The sequence below is a fragment of the Helianthus annuus genome, chromosome 9, assembly GCF_002127325.2.
Source record: "Helianthus annuus cultivar XRQ/B chromosome 9, HanXRQr2.0-SUNRISE, whole genome shotgun sequence".
Classification (NCBI taxonomy): Eukaryota; Viridiplantae; Streptophyta; class Magnoliopsida; order Asterales; family Asteraceae; genus Helianthus; species Helianthus annuus.
In genome coordinates this window covers 68,662,775-68,686,175 of record NC_035441.2, presented here as the reverse complement: position 1 = coordinate 68,686,175, position 23,401 = coordinate 68,662,775, and the positions used below count along the sequence as shown (strand labels likewise).

The following is a 23,401-nucleotide window of genomic DNA, read 5'->3' as shown; positions in this document are numbered from 1 at the left end:
TGTCTTTCAAACAACTTAACTGATACAAACTCATTTTACATGGTTATTCAGTTAACCATACATTATTCTCTTATTTATACATATCACCTGATCCTATCGTTTTTCAAATGATTTACAAGACAAAGCAAATTTACAAAGTTCATGACTAAACATTTTCTCAAACATGAGTCATGAACTCCGTTTTCACAAAACCTATGTATCTCACAGGCATTTTTATGCTGACGTACCTATTTTTACACATGTTTCAGGTGCTGTCTTGAGATGATTGTTGATGCATGCTACATTTAGGATGGACTCGTGCCTTAGCAACTTTAAAACTTGGAAGATCATAGTTGTACTTATGTGATTGTAATAGAACAACGAGTTCATTTAATCAATAAAACAATATTTAAATTTCCATGTGTTATGAAACAATGATTCTGTTACAACACTCCCCGACGTTTCCGCCACGTTTTGTATGTTCTACGTGGTCGGGGTGTGACATTAAGAAGTCACACCAAAACAACCACGCTTCCGCAAAGCCAGGGTGTGACAGCTTGATATCAGAGCTCTGATCATAGCGAACTAGGATTCCTTCTCGAGTCTAGACTATGATCACTAGGGCTCTCACGAAAACATTTTTACACTGCATACCACTTAAGTCCAGATCCAGACGTTTTTACAAACAAATGTTGAGCACATTTTAATTATTATTTTTAGGCTCAGTCTGGGAGGCTGAGGCTCGGTGTGAGAGGCCGAGGCTCGGTCTTGGAGGCCGAGGTAGTTGGCTAGTGGGACTAGGGAGTCAGTCTGGGAGGCTGGGAGAATCGGCTAGTGGGACTAGGAAGAGCAGTCTGAGAGGCTGGGAGAATTGGCTAGTGGGACTAGGAAGAGCAGTCTGGGAGGCTGGGAGGCTAGTGGGACTAGGAAGAGCAGTCTGGGAGGCTGGGAGGCTAGTGGGACTAGGAAGATCAGTCTGGGAGGCTGGGAGGCTAGTGGGACTAGGAGAACTATTTGATTATTTAATTGGTGACTAATGTGTTTATCTGATTGTATGACTGATTATTTGTGCATATTTGTGTTTATGTTACAGACACATGGACTCGTCCGACACTGGTGATTCAGACACCACGGGCCCTAGACCCATAGTATCAGACGACCTAGAGTCTTCAAAGCGCGAGGTTCACACATCCGACGTTACTAGCACAGACGAGGATGACTTTCAGCCCTTTGCGTTACCTGATGGTGCTGATGAGCTCACTGATGGCCCTTTGGCCGGGGACCTACCGCCCGTAGAGATCCCTGCTCCCATACCTTTGGCCGTTTATCCTGCTTACGATATGCTTCTCGACGCTGACGCTGATGGCGACGTCGATCTGTTTGATGATGAGCCCCTAGAGGATGAGGTTCAGGGCGAGGCCCTTCTAGCTGCAGTTGATCTTTTGTTACTCGCAGATGCTCCAGCTGGGGAGTCACCTACACACTCACCGGTCCCAAACTCTTTCAAGTCTGTGGCTTCCGCACCATCACATACTCAGAGTGCGCAGCACTTTTCTCACGGTTCAGATCCTGATAGGGCATCCTCTGTTGCCCCTGCTCCGAACTTTGCTTTCGACCACGATGTTGAGGAGGATTCCGATCCTGTCTTTCCCCCAGGATTCGACCCAGACCAGGAGATAGAGTTCATCCACTTGGATCAGCCCCTGGTTGACCCAGTAGACCCAGTTGACCCTGCATTCGCTGACGATGCAGATTTTGATATGGAGTTCGTTGACCCCGAGCTTGCCATGGCCCTTGAGCCAGTAGCCGCTCTAGACCCTGCGTTTGAGCATGACCCAGTTCATGCTGGCGCACCCGTTATTGATCCTGTGATTGCTGACCCACCCATTGATGATCACCTGGTTGATGCTCCACTATTAGAGGGTGACCATGTTGTTGCTGCTGACCCTGTTGATGCCCCTTTCATCGATGCACCCGTTGACCCTGTTGTTGCTCCCCTACCTGATCCTGTTCCCCTGGAGCCCGAGCATGCACTATTCGCGACCCACATTGATCCCAGGTATGCGCACACCCAGAATGGGTGGATTGACGCTGATGATGAGCTCCCACCTGTTCCCCCACATACCACCGATGCACGTCACATTGATACCTCTTTTTCGTTCCCTCAGTTTACACCTCCAGCTCGACCTGGAGAGGGTTCTTCGGCTCATCCTTTGGACATGTACCGGTATCTATCTCAGTTGCACCACAGTTTTCTACTGCTATTCCCCCTGTTCCACCATTCTCTGTGCCAGCTTTCGATCCAGCCAGTGAGCCATTTCTCTGGTCGTCACCGCCTGTTATGCCACCGACCGACCCCTACCATCCTTTCCATATGGGGTATTCCATTGAGGACGTTTTGATGTCATTTGTAGTCCAGCACGAGGCACTCACACGGCGCATTCAGGAGCTTGAGAGAGCTCAGCCACCGCCGTGCCAGTGTCAGGGTCAGACCCACCCTACTTCTTCGCAGCACCCTCGACCTCTGTTACCTGACTATGCTGCACGTCTTTTGGCACTAGAGCAGCATGTTGCTTCTTGGTTGCGTACCCAGAGAGCCATGGAGGAGGACTGGCTCCATTTGCGTCGTTTGTTCTACACCCACTTTCCCCCTCCTCCACCGTCATCAGTGTAGAGCTCTTCAGTACCGTATGGGTAGACGTTGGTGAGAAGACGGCGATTGCTTTGACTGCACAGCTTTTTTTGGAGACTACATTCTGATTCTGACTTTTGTTGACATGTATATGGATGTATTGACACTGATTTGATATAGTTTTGGACTGGGGTGATGTAGCCCTTAGTCACTGATGATGTATGACACTATTATGTACCTGTACACTTTACTATGTGGTCTCGATATATGGCAATCGCGGTATTCTCATCATATATGATGTTTGATAGATTATTTATGTTTTATGACATGGGATGTTGTGCGATTGATGTATTTGTAACATGGGATGTTATGTGATTGGCCTATTTGTAACATGAGATGTTATGTACTATTACTATCATTATATACGTACGCTTTATTATGGCCTAACCAACGTGAACACATCTTTTAGAAGATGCCGAGACGCCAAACGCCGATGCCTACCAATGAGGCAGAACTCCAGCAGATCATCGTTGCTGCCATCGCGCAATACGCCGCCTCTCAAGGAGGGACTAGTGGAAGTAACTCTGGCAATACTGGCAACAACAATCAACCTCATGGTAATACTAAGTCATTAAGACATACCATGACCTAATTGAACATCCATAGCAAAGATGCTAATCCCATTCATATGTTGTAACGTATGTGCAGGGTGCACCTACAAGCAGTTTCTAGACTGCAAGCCTGTCAACTTTGATGGCACTGGAGGTGCTGTCGCCTTTGTTCGTTGGGCTGAGAAAACTGAATCTGTTCTTCGCATGAGCAAATGTGCACCAGACCAGCAAGTCACCTACATTTCTGGGCTACTCTTGGATGGAGCCCTATCTTGGTGGAATTTGCAAGTGCAGACTCTTGGAGAAGCTGCTGCCTACGCACTAACCTGGACCGAACTGAAGGAACTTATGCGCAAAAAGTACTGCTCTCGTGCGGAAATCCAAAGATTGGAAACTGAGTTCTGGCATTTGAAAATGGAAGGTACGAAGATCGCGGAATATGTTCAGAGGTTTCATGACTTATCGCATGTGGTACCTTATATGGTCACTCCAGAGTTCAAGCGAATTAAGCGCTTCATTTGGGGATTAGCTCCTCAAATCATAAGCATGGTGACCTCATCCAAGCCTGCGACAATTACTGAGGCAATTGATCTTAGCGTGGCTCTCACTGAGGAGGCTATCCGCCTAGACAAGTTTTCTGACACTAAGCCAAAGAAGAAAGAGACTCACGTCGAGTCATCAGGAGGTAACAAACGGAAGTTCTCAAACTTCAAGCAAGGCACTAGTGGGGTTGTTAAGAAAGGAGAGTTAAGCGCGCCAGCTCAGGTTACAGCTGGTAGTGGAAAGAAAGGAAAAGGATATATGGGCACCCAACCCAAGTGCAACACCTGCCAGCGTCACCATTCTGGCCGGTGTGGTTTGAAAGTGTGTGAAGCATGTGGGAAACCTGGCCACTTGAAGGATTCTTGTTGGGCCACTGTTGGCCAGGGAGGCCAGGGAGGATTTGGAAACAGAAACAATAGCCGGGGTGGAATCGGAAATCGCCCACAAGGAAACATTGGAGGAAATGGGAATCGAGGCAACAATGCGAATCAAGCGGGCGCTGTGAATCGTAACCAGAGGAATAATCAGGCTGGAAATGGTGGTGGAAACGGGCAAAGACCTGGATGCTTTAACTGTGGTGATGTTGGGCACTACAAGAGGAACTGCCCAGAGTTAAACCAAGCCCGTGGAAGAGTTTTCAATATCGAAGCGAGGGAAGCGCGCCAGGACCCCAATATCGTTACTGGTACATTCCCTGTAAACCAACGCTATGCATCCGTTTTATTTGATACTGGTGCCGATTATAGCTTTGTATCATTAGAGTTTAAGAATCTGCTTGGGTTAGCCGCTAGTAAGTTAGATATTCCGTACTCAATCGAATTGGCCAATGGAAAGTTAGTAGAAGCCAATGAAGTTGTCAGAGGCTGTGTGATCGAATTGGGAGAGCGTGAGTTTGCTCTGGATCTACTACCAGTCCAGTTGGGAAGCTTCGACGTAGTGGTAGGAATGGATTGGTTATCAGGCAACAAGGCTGAGATAGTTTGTCACGAAAAGGTTGTTCGTATCCCAACTGAAGATGGTGAAACAATTGTGGTTCACGGAGAGAAGCATGATACGCCGTTAAGAATTATCAGCTGCCTCAAAGCGTGAAAGTGTTTGCAGAAGGGATGTGCTGCCTTTCTGGCACACATTGTAGATAAGAAAGCTGTAGAACCAAAGATCGAAGACATCCCTGTCGTGAGGGAATATCCAGAAGTCTTCCCAGAGGACTTGCACGGACTACCACCTTAGAGGCAAGTGGAGTTTCACATCGATTTAGTTCCAGGCGCCGCGCCTGTGGCTAAGGCACCTTATAGACTTGCCCCGTCTGAAATGCAAGAACTGTCGACACAACTTCAAGAGTTGTTAGACAAGGGATTTATCCGACCAAGCTTCTCGCCTTGGGGAGCTCCAGTTTTGTTTGTCAAAAAGAAGGACGGTAGTTTTCGAATGTGTATTGACTACCGGGAGTTGAACAAGCTGACGATCAAGAATAGATACCCTCTACCAAGGATCGATGATCTATTCGACCAACAGCAAGGTTCAAGCTTTTACTCTAAGATCGATCTTCGATCTGGATACCATCAGTTAAGGATACAAGAGGAGAGTATCCCGAAGACAGCCTTCAGAACTCGTTATGGACACTACGAGTTCCTAGTTATGCCGTTTGGGTTGACAAACGCACCTGCAGTGTTCATGGATTTGATGAACCGAGTTTACAAGCCGTACTTGGATAAGTTCGTGATTGTGTTTATCGACGACGTTTTGATTTATTCAAAAGCAAAGGCTGAGCAGGAACAGCATCTAAGAGCTATTCTGGAGCTGCTGAAGAAGGAACAGCTGTATGCCAAATTCTCTACGTGCGAGTTTTGGCTACGTGAAGTCCAATTTCTCGGACACGTGGTGAATGGAGATGGAATCCACGTGGATCCAACCAAGATCGAAGCGATTAAGAATTGGGAAATGCCAAAGACGCCAACCGAGATTCGACAATTCTTGGGTTTGGCTGGCTATTATCGAAGGTTCATTGAGGATTTTTCGAAGATCCCTCAACCATTGACGCTCCTCACGCAGAAAGATAAGAAGTTTGATTGGGAAATCAAACAAGAAGAAGCGTTCCAGATATTGAAGGATAAGCTCTGCAATGCGCCAATCTTAGCACTACCGGAAGGTACAGATGATTTTGTGGTATACTGCGACGCCTCGCGTCAAGGATTGGGTTGCGTGTTGATGCAACGCCAAAAGGTTATTGCTTATGCGTCATGCCAATTGAAAGTGCACGAAAAGAACTATACCACACATGATTTGGAACTTGGCGCAGTGGTTTTTGCATTAAAGATCTGGAGACACTACCTTTATGGTACGAAATGTACAATTTTCACAGATCACAAGAGCCTACAACACATATTCAATCAGAAGGAGTTGAATATGAGATAAAGACGATGGGTTGAGTTGTTGAATGATTACGACTGCGAGATAAAGTATCATCCAGGGAAGGCGAATGTGTTTGCCGATGCCCTAAGTCGAAAAGAAAGGATCAAGCCCATAAGGGTTAGAGCTTTGGAGATGATTATTCAAACCGATCTTTCCTTGCGCATTCGTACCGCGCAGAAAGAAGCTCTCAAGGAAGGGAACCTTGAAGAAGAATATCTCCGTGGGATGGAGAAGCAATTGGTGCCAAACGAGGAAGGAACGTTATGTTTTGAGAAAAGGATTTGGGTTCCTCTGTTTGGAGGGTTGAGGAAAGTTATTTTTGATGAGGCACACAAATCACGGTACTCTATACATCCAGGAGCGGATAAGATGTACCAAGACCTTAAAGATTACTACTGGTGGCCTAGGATGAAAGGCGATGTTGCTGTTTATGTGAGCAAATGTTTAACGTGCGCTAAAGTGAAAGCAGAATACCAGAAGCCTTCAGGACTTCTGCAACAACCCGAGATTCCCAAGTGGAAATGGGAACAAATCTCCATGGATTTTATTACAAAGTTGCCAAGAACGCCAAGACGCCATGACACTATTTGGGTGATAGTGGACCGCTTAACGAAGTCAGCGCACTTCTTACCTATCAGAGAGAAGGATAATACGAGCAAGTTGGCTGAAATTTACATGAGAGAAATCGTTACGCGCCATGGAGTACCTCTCTCGATCATCTCTGATAGAGACGGAAGGTTCATATCAAGGATTTGGCAATCCTTCCAAGAAGCTTTTGGCTCACAATTGAATATGAGCACTGCATTTCACCCACAGACCGACGGACAAAGCGAACGGACGATACAGACTTTGGAAGATATGCTGAGAGCATGTGTTATGGATTTGGGAGGTAGCTGGGATAAGCATTTGCCATTGGTCGAATTTTCATACAACAACAGCTACCACACCAGTATTGGTGCCGCGCCATTTGATAAGGCCGCAAGTGCAGATCACCGCTTTGTTGGTCTGACGCAGGTGATAGACAATTGGTTGGTCCTGATATGGTCCAGGAAACCACAGATAAGATCGCACAGATCCGAGATCGCATCAAGGCGGCTCGTGATCGTCAAAAGTGTTATGCGGATCGAAGAAGAAAACCTCTAGAGTTTGAGGTAGGTGATATGGTTTTATTGAAGGTATCACCCTGGAAGGGTGTGGCACGCTTCGGGAAGCGTGGAAAGTTTAATCCGCGGTATATTGGTCCGTTCAGAATCTTGGAAAGAATCGGGTTAGTAGCGTACAAGTTGGATTTACCTGCTGAACTAAATGGCGTTCACGATACATTTCATGTATCAAATCTGAAGAAAAGTCCAACTCAAGATACCGTTGTCATCCCACCGACGAAATTCATGTTGACGACACGCTCCACTTCGTTGAAGAACCTGTTGAGGTTACGGATTGGAAAGTGAACAAAACCCGCCGGAGCAGTGTCAAGCTCGTCAAAGTCAGATGGAATGCCAGACATGGTCCTGAATACACCTGGGAGCGTGTGGACCGGATGAAAGAGAAGTACCCCCACTTATTTCCCAAGAACCCTGCTTCTCGAAGCAGAACTTAAAATTTTAGGACGAAATTTTTCTAACGGGGGGAGAATGTGACAACCCTCACTAAACCAGGTATCCGTACGACTTAATTAAAAATTAATTACTGCTTAATTACTGTGCCTACCTGAAATTGTGGATAAACTGCTACTTGATTACTAATACATGCACATACCTGCATCATACTTTATTTACTGTCACTACATTATTTACATGCTGAACCTTAGTGACAAACATGATGCACAAAAGCACAGTAGCACTATGAATGGATAACCTATCAAAACATGCTGATAAAGCCAGCATCAGGCAGACACTGCCTCTAAGGCCTGTATGAGCCATAAATATTTTACTACACTAGTAGAGAGTGTAGGGATATAAGGGTTGTAGAACTGCGTCTCTAGGAATAAGTTACAGTGACGGGATGTGCCTAAAACGTACTCTAAGTACAAAACTCAGCACTTTAACTAAAAATTCAGCATCTGGTTAACTAATAAAGTGCCAAAACATGAGAAAAATATTACTAGACACTTTCCAAAGTGTCGGGAATAAGTTGTGTCACTAAAATTAATAATAACGACACTTTAAAGCTTTGTTAAGCGCTTTAACGGATCACTATCCAACCGAACAACCGGACTATACCCGGAACATGAAAATATTGCCATTCACATTGTTTATCTTTTTCTGAGCCAGTTAGGGTCCCTGAACACCCTAACACCCGCTTAAACACACAACACACTAGTAACCGAGTTAATCCTCAACTTAACTAACAAATGTCCTAACTAATGGTTGAAATCGAACTAGGTTACCCCCCCCCCAACCGAATCGGTCACAATGTGACCCCCATGGTACTTCACTTGATTATTTTATTCACTCTTGTCTAATATCTATGTGACACTCAAACCATTGGTTAATGATCATAAGTTTTGCCTATAAATTCAAGTCTAAACTCACCATAACATTCTCACCACCAACACTTAACCAAAACACTCTCTCTCCCTCTCAAATAACTCTCGGCCGAACCCCCTTCACCATCCATCCATTTTTCGAGCTTTGATCATCTCATTCCAAGTGTATACAAGTGCTAAGGATCACATACGAGGAGGCTTGGTGCATTCGGAACTCGAAGGACCTCATCTCAATTCTTTTATCCACTCATTCTTCGACTAGAATCTTCCCTAGCCTCGAGCTAGTAGTAAGTTGCTTGAAACACCCTCTCGATCTATTTTAAAGTGGTTAAAACGATATATGACGGTTAAAACTCGTAAACATACAAGATGATATGTAAAAGTCTACTAAAAATGTTAAAGATGTTGGTTAATAGCACAAGGGTTGTGTAAATCTTGTAAGATTTGTTTTGTGTAGTTATTTGAGGCCGATCTATGTTGTGGTAGCTCGGATCATCGTCTAACCCGGATTGGTCATGATCATGGATCATGACATAGAGTTTGTTTTAGTGTAACAAGGGTTAGGTGATGAAACTCTACCACACACGAAACTTGAACTTGTGTAAAAACGATTCTACTTGTGAAATAGTGTTTAAAACTAGTAGATCTACGGATCTACAAGCGGTATTTTCAAAGGACCAAGTGTCAAAGAAATCTTATTTTCTAAAACCGGATCTTACACTAACAAGAATGATTTTTAAAACACACAAGTGTGTAAACACTTGTGTAACACTAAGTTTCGACAAAGAACTAGTTTTGTCAATTTTTACAGAAAGTTGTAAAGAAAGAATTTCTTTAAAAGCGAGGTTTTTATGAAACCGGATTGATTTATATAAAGATCCACTAAAAGTAATGGGATTTACTTCATAGTTTTGGAAAACTACAAGTTCATGTGATTCTTGCGATTTACATATTTATTAACTAAGTTTGATGCTCTGAACATTGTTTTGATTGAATGAGAAAATTGTTGGTTTGATTTATAAAAGAAAATGATACGCTTGAAAGCGTAGCCACCTCCAGTTACAGGGGAGACTCTGGCGAAATTTTTCCAAAAACCTAACACTTAGAAATATTTTCACTATAAGCGTTAGAAATACATTTTGACTTGTTTTCAAATTATAGATTTCGCCACGACTTTATTTACAAAATATCAGAGGTGGGATTTCACAGAATAAAACTTGATAAATATATATTTAGTATACGTATTTTTCATAACGTCACTTGTTATGTGTTTATGATTATTTTGTGAAATATACAAATATTATTTTTAGGGTAAAAATAATATTACCGTGTTAACGACTCCAAAATAATATGAACGCCTTCGCAATAATTATTTAAGTTACACCGGTAATTATTATTACCATTCGATCTTTAAAACGTAACTTACGCATTTAAGGAAATATTTATGAACGCGTATTTTTGTCAAGGTATTATTTTGGGAAAATCATATGTATTAAAATATAATATTTTTGGGAAGAATATTTATATTTTGGAGTAAGAAGTAAAAAAATATATTAAGTGAGACTTAATAATATATTCCGAAGTTATACGAACGCACATGTGTTAAATCCCCCATCATTGGGAAGGAAAATAATTACCAAGTATATACAGAATGTAAACACGAAATAGTTGTCTAACTATTTCCCAAAAACTTAAACCATAAAGCTAAGGCACGGCCGTCCGTCTAATAGAGTTAGTACGTGTAGGTCGTCATACAGCTGCTTGACCAGGAGATATACTTGGTAGAGACGCACCACTGTGAGTTCATGTCCCCCTTTTCTCTTAACTGTTTTCAGTTTTCTAAACTGCGGGGGTGAAATACATGTTACTTTGATTACGAATACTTTATACATGGTATGGTTAGCTTAAGGAGGTTTACTACTTAGATCATGTGAGTGGGTAGGCGGAAACTTGAGGCCATTAATCCTCAGGGTAGGACCGAGGGACATGAGCGGTAGATCTATCTGGGTGTAGCGAGCCCAGCCCCAGGCCCAACAGTACGGACCTCGGGGTGACTTTGTGCCCAACGCATAAATCCGCTAGGTTTGAGTCTTCCTACTTGCACTTCACACATACCAATGGCCTTGCAAACCATTGGTGATCTCTTTTTCCTTATTTGCTACATACCAGGGTTTTTATACATACAAAGGTTTATTTACACACTTACACATGAACTCGCTCAACGTTATTGTTGATTTTTCAACTTAGATGTATTTCAGGGAATTAAAAGATCTGGCGCGGTATGTTACGTTTCCCGCTGCAAGGTGTTACGAGGTCATCCGGGTTTAGGGGATGTGACTCTTTCCTGGACGAGTCACAGTCCTTAAACTGTGTTTATGTCATGTTGATGTTTGTGAACAATGTTTTATGTTATTAGATTTTAATTCACGTTGCATGTGTCAACGTCTTCAGACAATGTTGTTGTATTTGGTTTCTAAAACTTAATTTAATGGATGATCTTGCATGGTTTTATTTCATATAGCTTTGTTATGGTCAGCAAAAATTAGCTTTGTAACAACCAAATATAATGCAGAATTATGGTTTAATGGTCTAGAATACCTTCCTAGGTATTGGGAATCAAAACTGTCGCAAAAAGGGAACATAAAGCACACTGAACTGCGTACTTTAGCACCTTAACGAAACAGTAACCAACTAAACAACTAAATAACTTTTCTGAGCTAGTTATGGTCTCCGAGCATCATAATACAACCTATAAACACTAAACACTTATAACACTAAACATCGTACTTAGAATCTAACCAAAACTTCTAACTTATCATTACATCCTAACTAGTACCCCCCCCCCCTCCTATTCACGGTTCAACATGGGGCCCACCCCAAGATTTTATTTCAATTGTTTAATTGATTTTGGTGGACACTTAGTGAACACAAGAACCATTAGATTATGTTATGTTGGAAGGTCATTTTAAATAACCACAAGATCACCATTTCATTCATTTCACCACTTCAAACTCACACATCTTTCTCTCCTTCTTCTCCTTGCTCTCGGCCTCAAACCACACACATAGTACCTCCATTTTCGTTCCATTAACAAGCAATCTAAGGTGATTCAAGGGTGCTAGGAGCTTAGTTAAGAAGTGTGGAAGCATTGGAATTTGAAGGACCTTCATTAAGAGCTTTTATACACCTTGTTCATCATCATCTTCATCCTGATTTCTTCCCTAGCCTTTGTGCTAGTAGTAAGGCCCTTACAACTTGATTTTACTTCTAATCTTAGTGGTTAAAAGATTATGTAAGTTGTTAATCATAAGAAACTCAAATAAACAAGAAGATGATCATTCATATAAAGCTTAATAACATAATAATCTAAGTTGTTTTAGTGTATGTGTAATACTTGATTGTTGATTTCTTGTGTTTATGATGTTGATCATCCTAAGAACCTTGCTAGATGATGATTAATCACATGAACTAGCAAGTGAGAGGATGAATCTTATGAAAATCATAATGATCATCCTTTATGTTTATGTGGAACATGAACTTGAATATAAGATTGTTTTTGAGCATGATGATTATTGATACATGATATAAGTCTTGAAAATGGGTGATTTCAAAAATAATTTTTTCAAGAAACCAAAGTTATTTACAAGATTTACAAGATCATAATTTTTAAAGAAGTTAAACATGTTTTAAGTGCTAAATCAAGGCTAGAAAAATGTTTGTAACAAGAAGAATACAAAAGAATCATTTTTAGAAAAATCTTCATACAAGTTGTATAAGACTAAATTTTACAAGAGTGAGATTTATAAACAAATAACCATATTTTAGGGGTAACTAAGCTTACTTAAAAACATATTAAGTTACTACAAATTTTTACAAAATTTCAAGTTCATGTCATAGTGTAAATTTCATATTTTTGGCACATGGTAAGTCTTGATTGAATTGTTGATGATTGATGATGATTTAAAAAGAAAATGATATGCTTCTTAAAGCATGGAAACCTCCATTTTTAAGGGGAAACTATGGCAAAATTTTTGTAGAAATTAAGCACTTAGAAAAATATTTTTAAACAAGTGTTTAGAAGTAGATTTTGATCATGGTTTTTCATATAAAAATTTGCCATAATTTATATTACAAAATTTCAAATGTTGGAGGTTGATTTTGATAAATAAAAGTGACTAAGTATATATATTTAGGAGAATATATATTTAGATGTCACAATTTGTGTGTTACTTGTATATTATGTGTATTAGTTATATTATCTTAAGAACTTCAAAATAATATAACTCACAAAAATACCAAAATTATAATACTAAATATTACCAAGATTCCAAGAAAATAAATATATGGATTATACCCGAATATTGGACAAACCGGACAAGGACTATGGACTATATATATATATGTATATATACATATATATATATATATATATGTATATATATATATGTATATATATATATATATATATTCCGGAATTAAATTCATAAAGTTCGACAAATGAATGAATGGTATTTGGAAACCAAAGAAATGGAAAATATGGATTTTTTCAAGTATTACAAAAAATATTATATTTTGTCAATTAGAAAATGTATTATTTTTGAGTGAAGAAAAATATATATTTTCTTAAACAAGCTTAAAATATAATATTTTGGATGAAACGTAGAAATATATTTACTAAAGTTAATCTTAAAAATATATGTTATTTTTAAGATATATATCATGGTATATTATTTTTGCCAAGTAAAGTTTATAGATGATTTTCTATAAAATTTTCTTAAAATACATATATTTTAAGAATACAAATTGGTGATTTTTAGTTGATTAAAAATAATATTCTGGAAAAATTAAATACAAGATTAAGTATAAAATACTTAATAAATACAAGGAAATACATATTCTCGTACGTACAAATAAACACCGGAATATACCACAAATACTTGGCAAAATAGACAAGTATAATTATACCCATACTTGGGAAATATTCATGAAAAGAATTAAAAAATGAAATAAGGCATAAATATATTATTTTGACAATATTCCAAATAAATGGATGAATATAATTTAAGTTAAAATATTATTTTAACTAATAATTATATACTTTGAAATTATATAATGGGATTAGGTTCAAACGTGAACAAAATCCCCAGCGTGAACTGCGTGAACTAATCTGGGCCCTTGATTTTTATCATCTTGAGATTTTAAGTCAATGGCATGATGGTAATTATTTGATTAATTGTTACTAATTAATTAAATGATTAAGGGTATATGTGTAATTTCTATTTTAAACTGATTTCATAAATTTCGTTCTCTCTCACAAATCATCATATTCAATCTTTCTTCATCATCCAACTTTCTCTCACCTTGCCCAGATCCAGATCGAAGAAAATCATAATATTCAATCTTTCTCTCTCACATATCAAAGCCGACATCAAAAAAATCCCACACCACACAGATATGTCGGCCAAAACCACCACCGATTGATCCATTTTTCTTGTCTCTCCATCTCAATGATGAAACAGAGTGCCGCCGATGATGAAGTAGACGATGAAAACTGGGTTCTATCTCTGATTATTTGTGTGTAACTGTTCTATTTTGTAACCCATTTTTTTCCGGCGAAACTGGTTTCTTAACCGGAGAGAAGGAAAGGTTTCATGATGAAAAGAAAGAAAATAAGGTAATAGAATATTGTTAAAAAATTGTCCTTATGTCGAATCTCTCTCTATATTGCAAGATTTTTTGTATACATCATTTTAATTGTTAGATAACTAAAGAATTTCATTTGTGATAGTTGAAAAATACTTAAAGAAACATTCAGATTCCATACGTTCAATATCAGTTAAAATTTTAATTATATGATTGAGAAAAACAGAATTACTAGTTTTTGAGTTTTTTACTTATTTTGTTAAAATGGTTTAACCTGTTTGCTAATATAATAATAGAATTATTCCTGTTTCTTTTAGTTTGCAAGATTTTTTGTATCTTTAATTGTATACATCATTTTAATTGTTAGATAACTAAAGAATTTCATTTGTCATAGTTGAAAAATACTTAAAGGAACATTCAGATTCCATACGTTCAATATCAGAATTATAGTTGAAAAATACTTAAAGGAACATTCAGATTCCATACGTTCAATACTTAAAGGAACATTCAGATTCCATACTTAAAGGCGATGTACACATATGTATTCTGATTTTGCTTGTTTTTAAGGCATTGTACACATGTGTATTCTGATTTTTGCTCTGGTTTTAAGGCGTTGTACACATGTGTATTCTGATTTTGCTCTATTTTAAGGCGCTGTACACATGTGTATTCTGGTTTTGCTATGTTTTTAATGCGATGTACACATGTGTATAGCGTCTGTTTTTGTGATATCTCATATTTTTTTGTGTATTGAATGTGTAAAGTTGTTGATGTACACTTGTGAATTATGCAAAGTACTAATTGCTGAGTTTTTGTGTTATTATAGGAGACGTCGTAAATGAGGAAAGTGGAGATGGAAGGTCGATAAGGATGATTCACGTATGAGGTCGATAAGGATGATTCACGTATGTTTGTTTGCTTGGTCGATAAGGATGATTCAGCATACAACGCGGCGAATAGTTGTAAAAGACTATGTCTTTTTTATTTTTCCGATTATGTTGCGTTTTATTGTTTTCACGAAACTGAAACTTGAAATTGTATGTTTTTTTTTGGTTTGGCGAACATTATGGAAATTGTTATTTGCTTAATATAAAATAGGTTTACAAGTTTTGTTTATATGTATGTATTATGTAGCTAATTACACATATGTACCATGCTGAGTACACATGTGTACTGTTCAATTCATATCAAAGTACACATGTGTATACCGTTGAAATATGAAGGTTACGTGAATCTTAAAAACATAATCCGAATTCTGGTGGTGAAATCTAAAAAATAAAAATGAAATAAAAGATAATGTGGATAATGAATTTAAAATAGGAAAGATGTAACTTAATTCAATTATTAAAATAATGATTTAAATCTAATTTTTTATATAATTACAATCATACCCTTAACAACTAAAAAGGAAATCAATGGTCCAGATTAGTTCACGCAGTTCACGCATGGGATTAGGTTCACGCTGGAACCCTACCCTTATATAATGTACATCAAAGATGTAACTCAAAGTAAACCAAGATTTCCAAAACAAGTCTTAATGATCAACTAAGACAAAGAGTCGTTACACGACCTAAACGTCTAATAAGACATAGCACGTGTGTAGGTAGTTGTACGACTCATAGAAGGACCTTAGAGTATACGAGACAGCAGGGCGCAAACTTGTGAGTTCATGTCCCCCTTTTCTCTTAACTGTTTTTAGATTTATAACTATTGGGGGTGAAATACATGTCAACATGGGTATGATTTGGCTATGAAATGAACTATTAGATCATGTGAGCATAGGCTGAAACTGAAATGCCAATAACTCTCATAAGAATCATGGACAAAGGTTAGATCTAACGGGTACGGCCGAGCCCCACTCATGGTCCTTGTGTGACCACTTAGAGTGTTGTTGTGTCCCAGTCGAGGTGATTCGACAACAGTCAAGGGGATTTGACACAGTCAATGTGATTTGATACAGTCAAGGAGATTTGACACACTCAAAGTGATTTGACACAGTCGAGGGGGATTCGACACAGTTAAGGGGATTCGACACTAACAATTATCTACTCGGATTGAGTACTCCCTTTGTCGTCACATATTAATATCCTTGCAAAACATTAATTGATCTGTTCATAGACGCTTTTCATACCTGTTTTCAAAGGAGTCTCTCAAATGTTTACAAGTTTATCAGTACTCATACAAAATGCATGAACTCGCTCAACTTTTGTTGATGTTTTCAAAATTTCATGTATTTTAGGAAACAAGTTGAATCTTGGGCGCTGGTGTTGTTTCGGGATGTAAATTTCAAGTTTAGATGTCATCTACTTTTATTGGTTTGTAACGTAATCGGAGGTTGTGTTGTTAGAAACTTAAATGACTGGTGTTTGTAATATTTTAAACTTTATGAATGGATGAACATCATTTTGATCATATAGTTGTTTATTATAATAGAATGCAATGAGAACCGATCAAGTCACACGCATACGCTTCCGCAAAAGTCAGGGTGTGACATTTTGTATTTTAACCTGCGGAAAATGACAAAATAGCAGGATTTTATAAGACAAATATGACATGATTTCATTTTTGGACCAAAATGGCAATAAAACTGAAACCATAGGGACCCAAATGCAAAATGTTTAAGTTTTGGATTAAAGTGGCAAAAGTGAACAAACCACATGGACTAAAATGGCAGTTTATTCTAATTAGAAAAAGCTAAGTTGTTACGAATATCATTAATAGAGAGATAAAAAGGAAGGATGTATCAATGTTAACACCAAATAATATATCATAATATATTATTGGCTTGCTAGTGAAGAATGTTGGTGGTGAAATCTTGCTGCTAGCATTTGCTAGTGAAGATTGTTTTGGCCTTTTTTTTGAGTTATAATATTGGCTTGTTTGTTCAAAAAATAATATATCATAAAAAGATAAGGGCTCACCCCATCTTGTTTTTTTCCATTTGCTAACATATTTGCAGAGATTCCATTGGCCATGTCAAGGGAGAAGTAAGTTGGGTTGTTGGATACTCTGATTATTTAACCAGTTTCTAACCTATTTGAAGCCTGGTTACAAAGCCTAATACCGGCCCAGACATGTAATTCGATTGCGCGCTTGGGAACTAGTGACCGCACAGTAAAAAATAGGGCTCCGGATATGTACTTGACGCATAAATTCATTATTACAAAAGCAATTTTGCAGACAAAATCAGATCATGTAACAATCTCCAACGGTTAACTAATATCATTAAAAAGGATCCACAGGTTCATAAACATAATTACGAACCAATACACTTTTAACTCGCAAAATACATTGACATTTTAGATATTATCAACAGTCAAATGTGCAAACACAACCGTAATCCTCTATACGAGAATTATACACGCAAGCTCCAGTGCCACTATGGTGTTTTGCAATGCAATCCTCTCTACATTTAATAAGTTCACAACCACTCGGGTACAACACATCGTAGCATGTTGGTTTCGGGTCATCGGCCGTTGAAGCACCAACTAAAAAACACATAAAAAACCGAACATGTATATACATGAATGATCAAATAAAACTATAAAAGGCCTTTTTTTCACTAAAGTCGTATGAAACAATGTGGGCCATTGATCACATCAATTGGTTAAGATGACCATGGTTAGAATAGAGGACCAAAATAGAAAATAAGTTTTTTTTTTTTTTTTTTTTTATTGTTAACCTTTTCATTTAAATTTATGTTTTGTCATTTTTCTTATCTTAAATAGCTTTTAATTTTTTAATTAATGTAATTTACTATTATTTTCAAATTCATATTCTCTTTTGTTTGAGTATAGTATAAATATTTAAAATATAGCGTTTATAATAAGCGCATGTGTTACCCTTCAAAAATTACAATTATTATGTCTAACTGACTAACTCATTATGATATTGTATTCACATGACGCATGTTGTTGCTAGAAACTAACGTACATAAATGTATTCAAATGTTACTATCTTAAAGTTCAAGTGTCCCACGCTTGCATGTGTTGACAAAAAAATTGATTTTATATTAGTTAAAACCTCTTTTATAAGAAGATACAATGATACACTAGCGAGAGAACGGGCAACAAACCTGCAATAACAATAACGAGGAGCACCAAGCAAAGGTATGTTGACTTAGCCATGTTTATACCCAAACACAAAAACTGTTTAACCGTGAAGTTTCACAATGACTTTGTTTAAGGATTGGTCTCGTTTGATTCGATTAAATAGGTGATAATCTCAATCACTTGCGTTAATATATTTAATGCAAAGATAACTTTCTAATATGATAACGTAACAGTTATGGATTTATGATAAATGTTACATTTCACATTTAAAATCATACAAATTTGACAATTGATGCATTTATTGGAGAAAGTATGATGTTATAATTAATGAACTACGAAATTACATACATACATTAAAAATACTATTATTATTTTTTAATGGCAACTCTTGCTCTACTCTATAACTCCAATAATCCTAAATTAATCACCTTTTGCCTAGGTTTGAACCTATGACCTTATCATGACGCATATGCCTTTACCAAGTGGGCTAGCCCCACATTGACAATTAAAATTATTTATGTTTGATCGCTTCCCTAAAGTTCAGACTGGGTTTGACAGTTCTATGGTCAGCCTACTTCTCTGTCCCCCTTTGAGCAAAACTAAATGTTGACAACCATCTAGCAGTACCCCCTTATGATCCTTGAATGTTAAAATGGAGGCCTGGCCTTAAACACGCAGTCTTCCTACAGTTATCTCCTCATTGGTTCATGTTTTATGATGACATAGAGGACCCTTTGCTCACCATGATGCACCGCCCTACACTAGTTGATCACTCTTTGATGTTTTTTCACACTTTTTTTGAATGGCCAACAGAATCAATTCTGAGCAATCTCGGAGCATCCACTGGACCAAACGGAGTACTCCGAGAGTAACCCGAGTCCACCACCAATTCTGGGGAAAACCCAGTAGCCAGTAGGAATGACGGTGAAACTAACGGTTAAACATGTTTGGCTCAAGGATTGAACCTAGATTTACCTGGGTCTCCTACCATTGCTTACCGGTGCCTTACTCTGCACCAAGTGAGAGTTGAACCTGCATTTCCAAAGAAAATGCAAACCTCCCACCAATTGATCTAGAGATCACTGTGTGACAACCGGCAAAATTATGGGTTAATCCGTACAACCTAATCACGGTTTATCTATTTAATTACGTGCATTTAGACTTAGTTATGTATTAATTGAGTCCATAAAGTCTAGCAGTGTCTAGGAAATGCATGAATATTTGCATTTAGCATAATCGTTATCGCCTCGTTGTGTTACAATGGAACTAGTTTTAACGAACATTGGTGATTGTTCGAAATCGAAAACTAAAGTTAAAGATCGACACACGAGAACAAGTTTTAGTGGTGTTGTAGTGTAGGCGTGTAGCAAGTTTCATTCATCTCAAAAGTTAAAGATTTATTATCTTTTTTCATGCTCCTTCTCCTTGCTTGTGGTATACTAAATAGAATTGTTTGGTGTGTTGTATGTACTTGGGGCATGGGTGAGTAAGTAGGTATGTGTGTGGTTATGCTTCTCACAAGTTCATGTCTTTTAAACCTGAGGATGTGTTGGTAATTATATGTATACAAGGTGTGATACTTGTGTCTTGATACACATAATTATGTTCTGAATATATTATATGTGCTAGTATCTAGTATAGATATTAGTATGTTAAATTGATGTTTGGTATGAAGGATCCTTATATGCATGATAATAGTATTTTTGGTGGTAGTATATATAATAAACTTTATTATAGTTGATACGGGTATTTTAGATAATAAAAATGTTGTTTTTTTATAAAAATGTGTGGCTCAAGACTATAAACATGTTTTAGTAGATATATAGAGATTTTGTATGTGTGGCTGAAGACTATAAACATGTTTTAGTAGATATATAGAGATTTTGTATAAATATAAGGGACTTCACTAAAACAAGGCAGACATATATATTTTTGGTAAAATGTGGCGGCTAATATAATTTCTTAGAAAACGATTGAAAAAAATGACGAATCTTATTCTTGGAAGGTTCATATGTATATATATAAACGGGATATGGAAAAACGCTCAAAAGTGTGAGAATGGTGAGAACACTTCCTGGCGTAACACGTGTCACGCGGCATATAAAAGGGTGGAGGGGCTTTTTTGTCCTTTCATATTTCCTTTATTTAAACTCGTGTCACATCCCGTTTCCATTTTTTTGGAGTTTAATAAATTCGCCGCGTTTTATTGTTTGTGGAACAGGATCATAGTTAATATTTTTGGCGTTTTAATTATGTTTTGACGTTTTTATTGTTTTTTTAACTCAGGATTCATGTCTATGATGTAAAAAACATCAGTATTTTTCATGATATTTATTATATCAAGTAGGATACAGGTCTATAATTTGACAAACAACTATGACGTTTTGAAAAGATAAATAAATTCAGTTTTCCATGCAGTGGCTTTTAATATAATAAATGTTTGGCAATAATGTTACCGTCTCTTCATTTTACTGTTTAGCAATTACTGTTTCGTTCAATTTTCATCGGTGAATTAGTGTTGATTTTTCAGTAATACTTTGTTTGGCGTTTTTGGCGTTTTATAGCAACATCGTGCTTTACCTGCTTCCGTTCTCTCAGTTTTCACACTATCAGTCGTTTTGGTGTTTTTGACGTTTTATATTAAATTTTTTTTATTAAAGAATTAGATAATAAAATCAGAGAATTAGATAATAAACAATAGAAACTGAAAAAAAAAAATAAAAATTATAATCTAATTTCTCTTCCAAATCTTCACTGTCATCAGCCTCTTCTACTTTAACATGTTTTGGCGTTTTGAACCTGTTTTGAATAACTTATGTAGATTCTTTTTTTCCTACATAGCGCCCATCTTCATTAAGGGGTAAAAGTCTTTTTTTTTCTTTGCTTTTTCATGATAATGTGTCCATCTCATTCAGGAAAAGCTTATAGATATACCCACATCATAGTATAATCCATTCAGTGAAACTTCATTCTGAACAATACTTAATAAAGAAGAAATGACGTTCCGCATCTGTGGCATTTTAAAGTGAATGGTTTGTTGGAAAGATGGCATTTATTTTTTTGGTGGTGTGATCAGTTGATTGTGCAGAGTCGTCTCTCTTATAGGATGTTTTTGGCGCGTACTTTAGGCGGGATTTTTTATTTATAATAAATGATATTAATAAAGTAGCCATCTTTTCAGTTACTCTGTGTATTTTTTACTGTTTTTGTTCAGGTTTTTATGAGTTTTTATGGTCTTAGACATTTCATCTTCCAAGTTTTGGCGTTTTTTAATGGCTTTAAGTAGTTTTTGTCGTTTGTTTCCATTTTTAACTTTTAATAATTCTTCTCAAATTTACTTTTATTATATGTTGGGAGTTTTTGGCGTTTTACTTCATTATGTCATTTCACAATAATTATGACTTTTGGCGTTTTATTAATATAATGTTATTTTTTTATAAGTTGAAAAATACATAACAAACAACTGAAAAAGAAAATTAAAAAAATAACAATAGAAACAATTCATCTTTCAAATCTTAACTGTCGTCAGTATCTTTCTTCTTTGAAACATTTTCACTGGCGGTTTGGCTTTGTCATGCTTGTGTTTTTTTGGCAGTTTGGAAAGACAATATGACATAAGTTTTTTGTTTGAATATGTATCTTCAAACGACTCATCAGTATCATTCGTCTAATTCATGCCATTATAATATTCATCAATAACAAAACACAAAAACTGATATAAGTCTGACCCCAGTATCTTTTTCTTGAAGTTTTGTCCATCTCATTCAGCAAAATGTTATTTGAGTCACAACACCTCAGGAAAGAATGCATTTTCCGAAAATTCGCGTAGAACAATATTTAATATACAAGAAACGATTTTTGGCATTTTTGGCGTTTTCTGAGGAAATAGTGTATCTGAAAGAAAAGTCCTTTTTTTGGAAATTTTTGATATTTGAGAGATTTGGCGTTTTCTAAGATGATTGGTATATAGTAAAATATGGCGTTTTTTGAGTAGGTGTGTTGATGTTTTGCATTTTTTTGGCGTTGTAAGATGAATGTTATATAGTAGAAATATGGCGTTTTCAGGTTGGGGGAGGTGTGTTCTTGTGTATGAGAATGTTTTGTTTATATAGGGATGCGTTTTGGCCAGTAATGGCGTTTTATTCATTAGTTGGTGTTTTGGTATAGAAGTGTAAAGACCTTTTTACCCTTAATGAAGCGCGTCGACTCAATAGAATTCGTGTTATTTACGAAAACGCCACCGCGCCAATCTAGTCCATAGATTGTTTTGATCGGACGATCGATAAGCGTTCTCACCGTTCTCACACTTTTCATCGTTTTCTCTAAATCCTGACCCTATATATATACATATATATATATATATATATATGAGAACGATCCGTTAGGAACCACCCTTTATTGCGAGAACCGCGAGAACCAATGTGAACACAACCAAAAATAGCTAAAAAAATCTAAAAAACATCCAAAAAAATTTTTTACTATTTTTTTTTGGAAAAATAATTATATTTTGTGAATAATAATAAAAAAATTTGAGTAACAGTTATCTGTGCACATGTACATATGTATCATTTATTTGACAAATTTCGTAATTCATTACAAATATTAGACAATTGTACTTTCATTTACACTACCATATGTTATACACTACTTTTTACATTACCAACTAGGGAGAAAGCCCGCGCGATGCACGACATGAATAATAGTTATTGTTTGTTTGTGGTAAGACGTTTTAGACGGCCAGTGCATAACATGTAAGACAATACGCCTACAAAGGGGCGTGCTTAAACTTTATTAAACCATGGACCATAAGTTGTTTCGTTGGCAAAACTTGCCGGCAAAAAAGAAGTGTAAAAAGATATCTTCCAAGAAAAAAAACATGAAACAGAAAAAAGAAAAACGCATAAACTCTCGCACGCCTTTCTATCTTATTGGATAACACATAGACCCAACTTTAGCTAAGGCATCCCACCGTCATCCCCAATCCCATCACCAGCCAACTGACTGCAGTGAAATAACAAAAAGAAAAGTATTAAAAATGGTATAC

At 37.2% G+C, this 23,401-nt stretch overlaps 1 protein-coding gene across 1 annotated transcript; it reads left to right on the top strand.

Annotated features, from left to right (window-relative positions):
• Positions 1-1,319: 1,319 nt before the first annotated feature.
• Positions 1,320-21,581, top strand: LOC118481726. The gene is made up of 2 exons (XM_035976944.1): positions 1,320-2,206; positions 21,572-21,581. Exons 1-2 carry the CDS (start codon positions 1,320-1,322, stop codon positions 21,579-21,581), a joined length of 897 nt encoding a protein of 298 aa, XP_035832837.1.
• Positions 21,582-23,401: the final 1,820 nt, after the last annotated feature.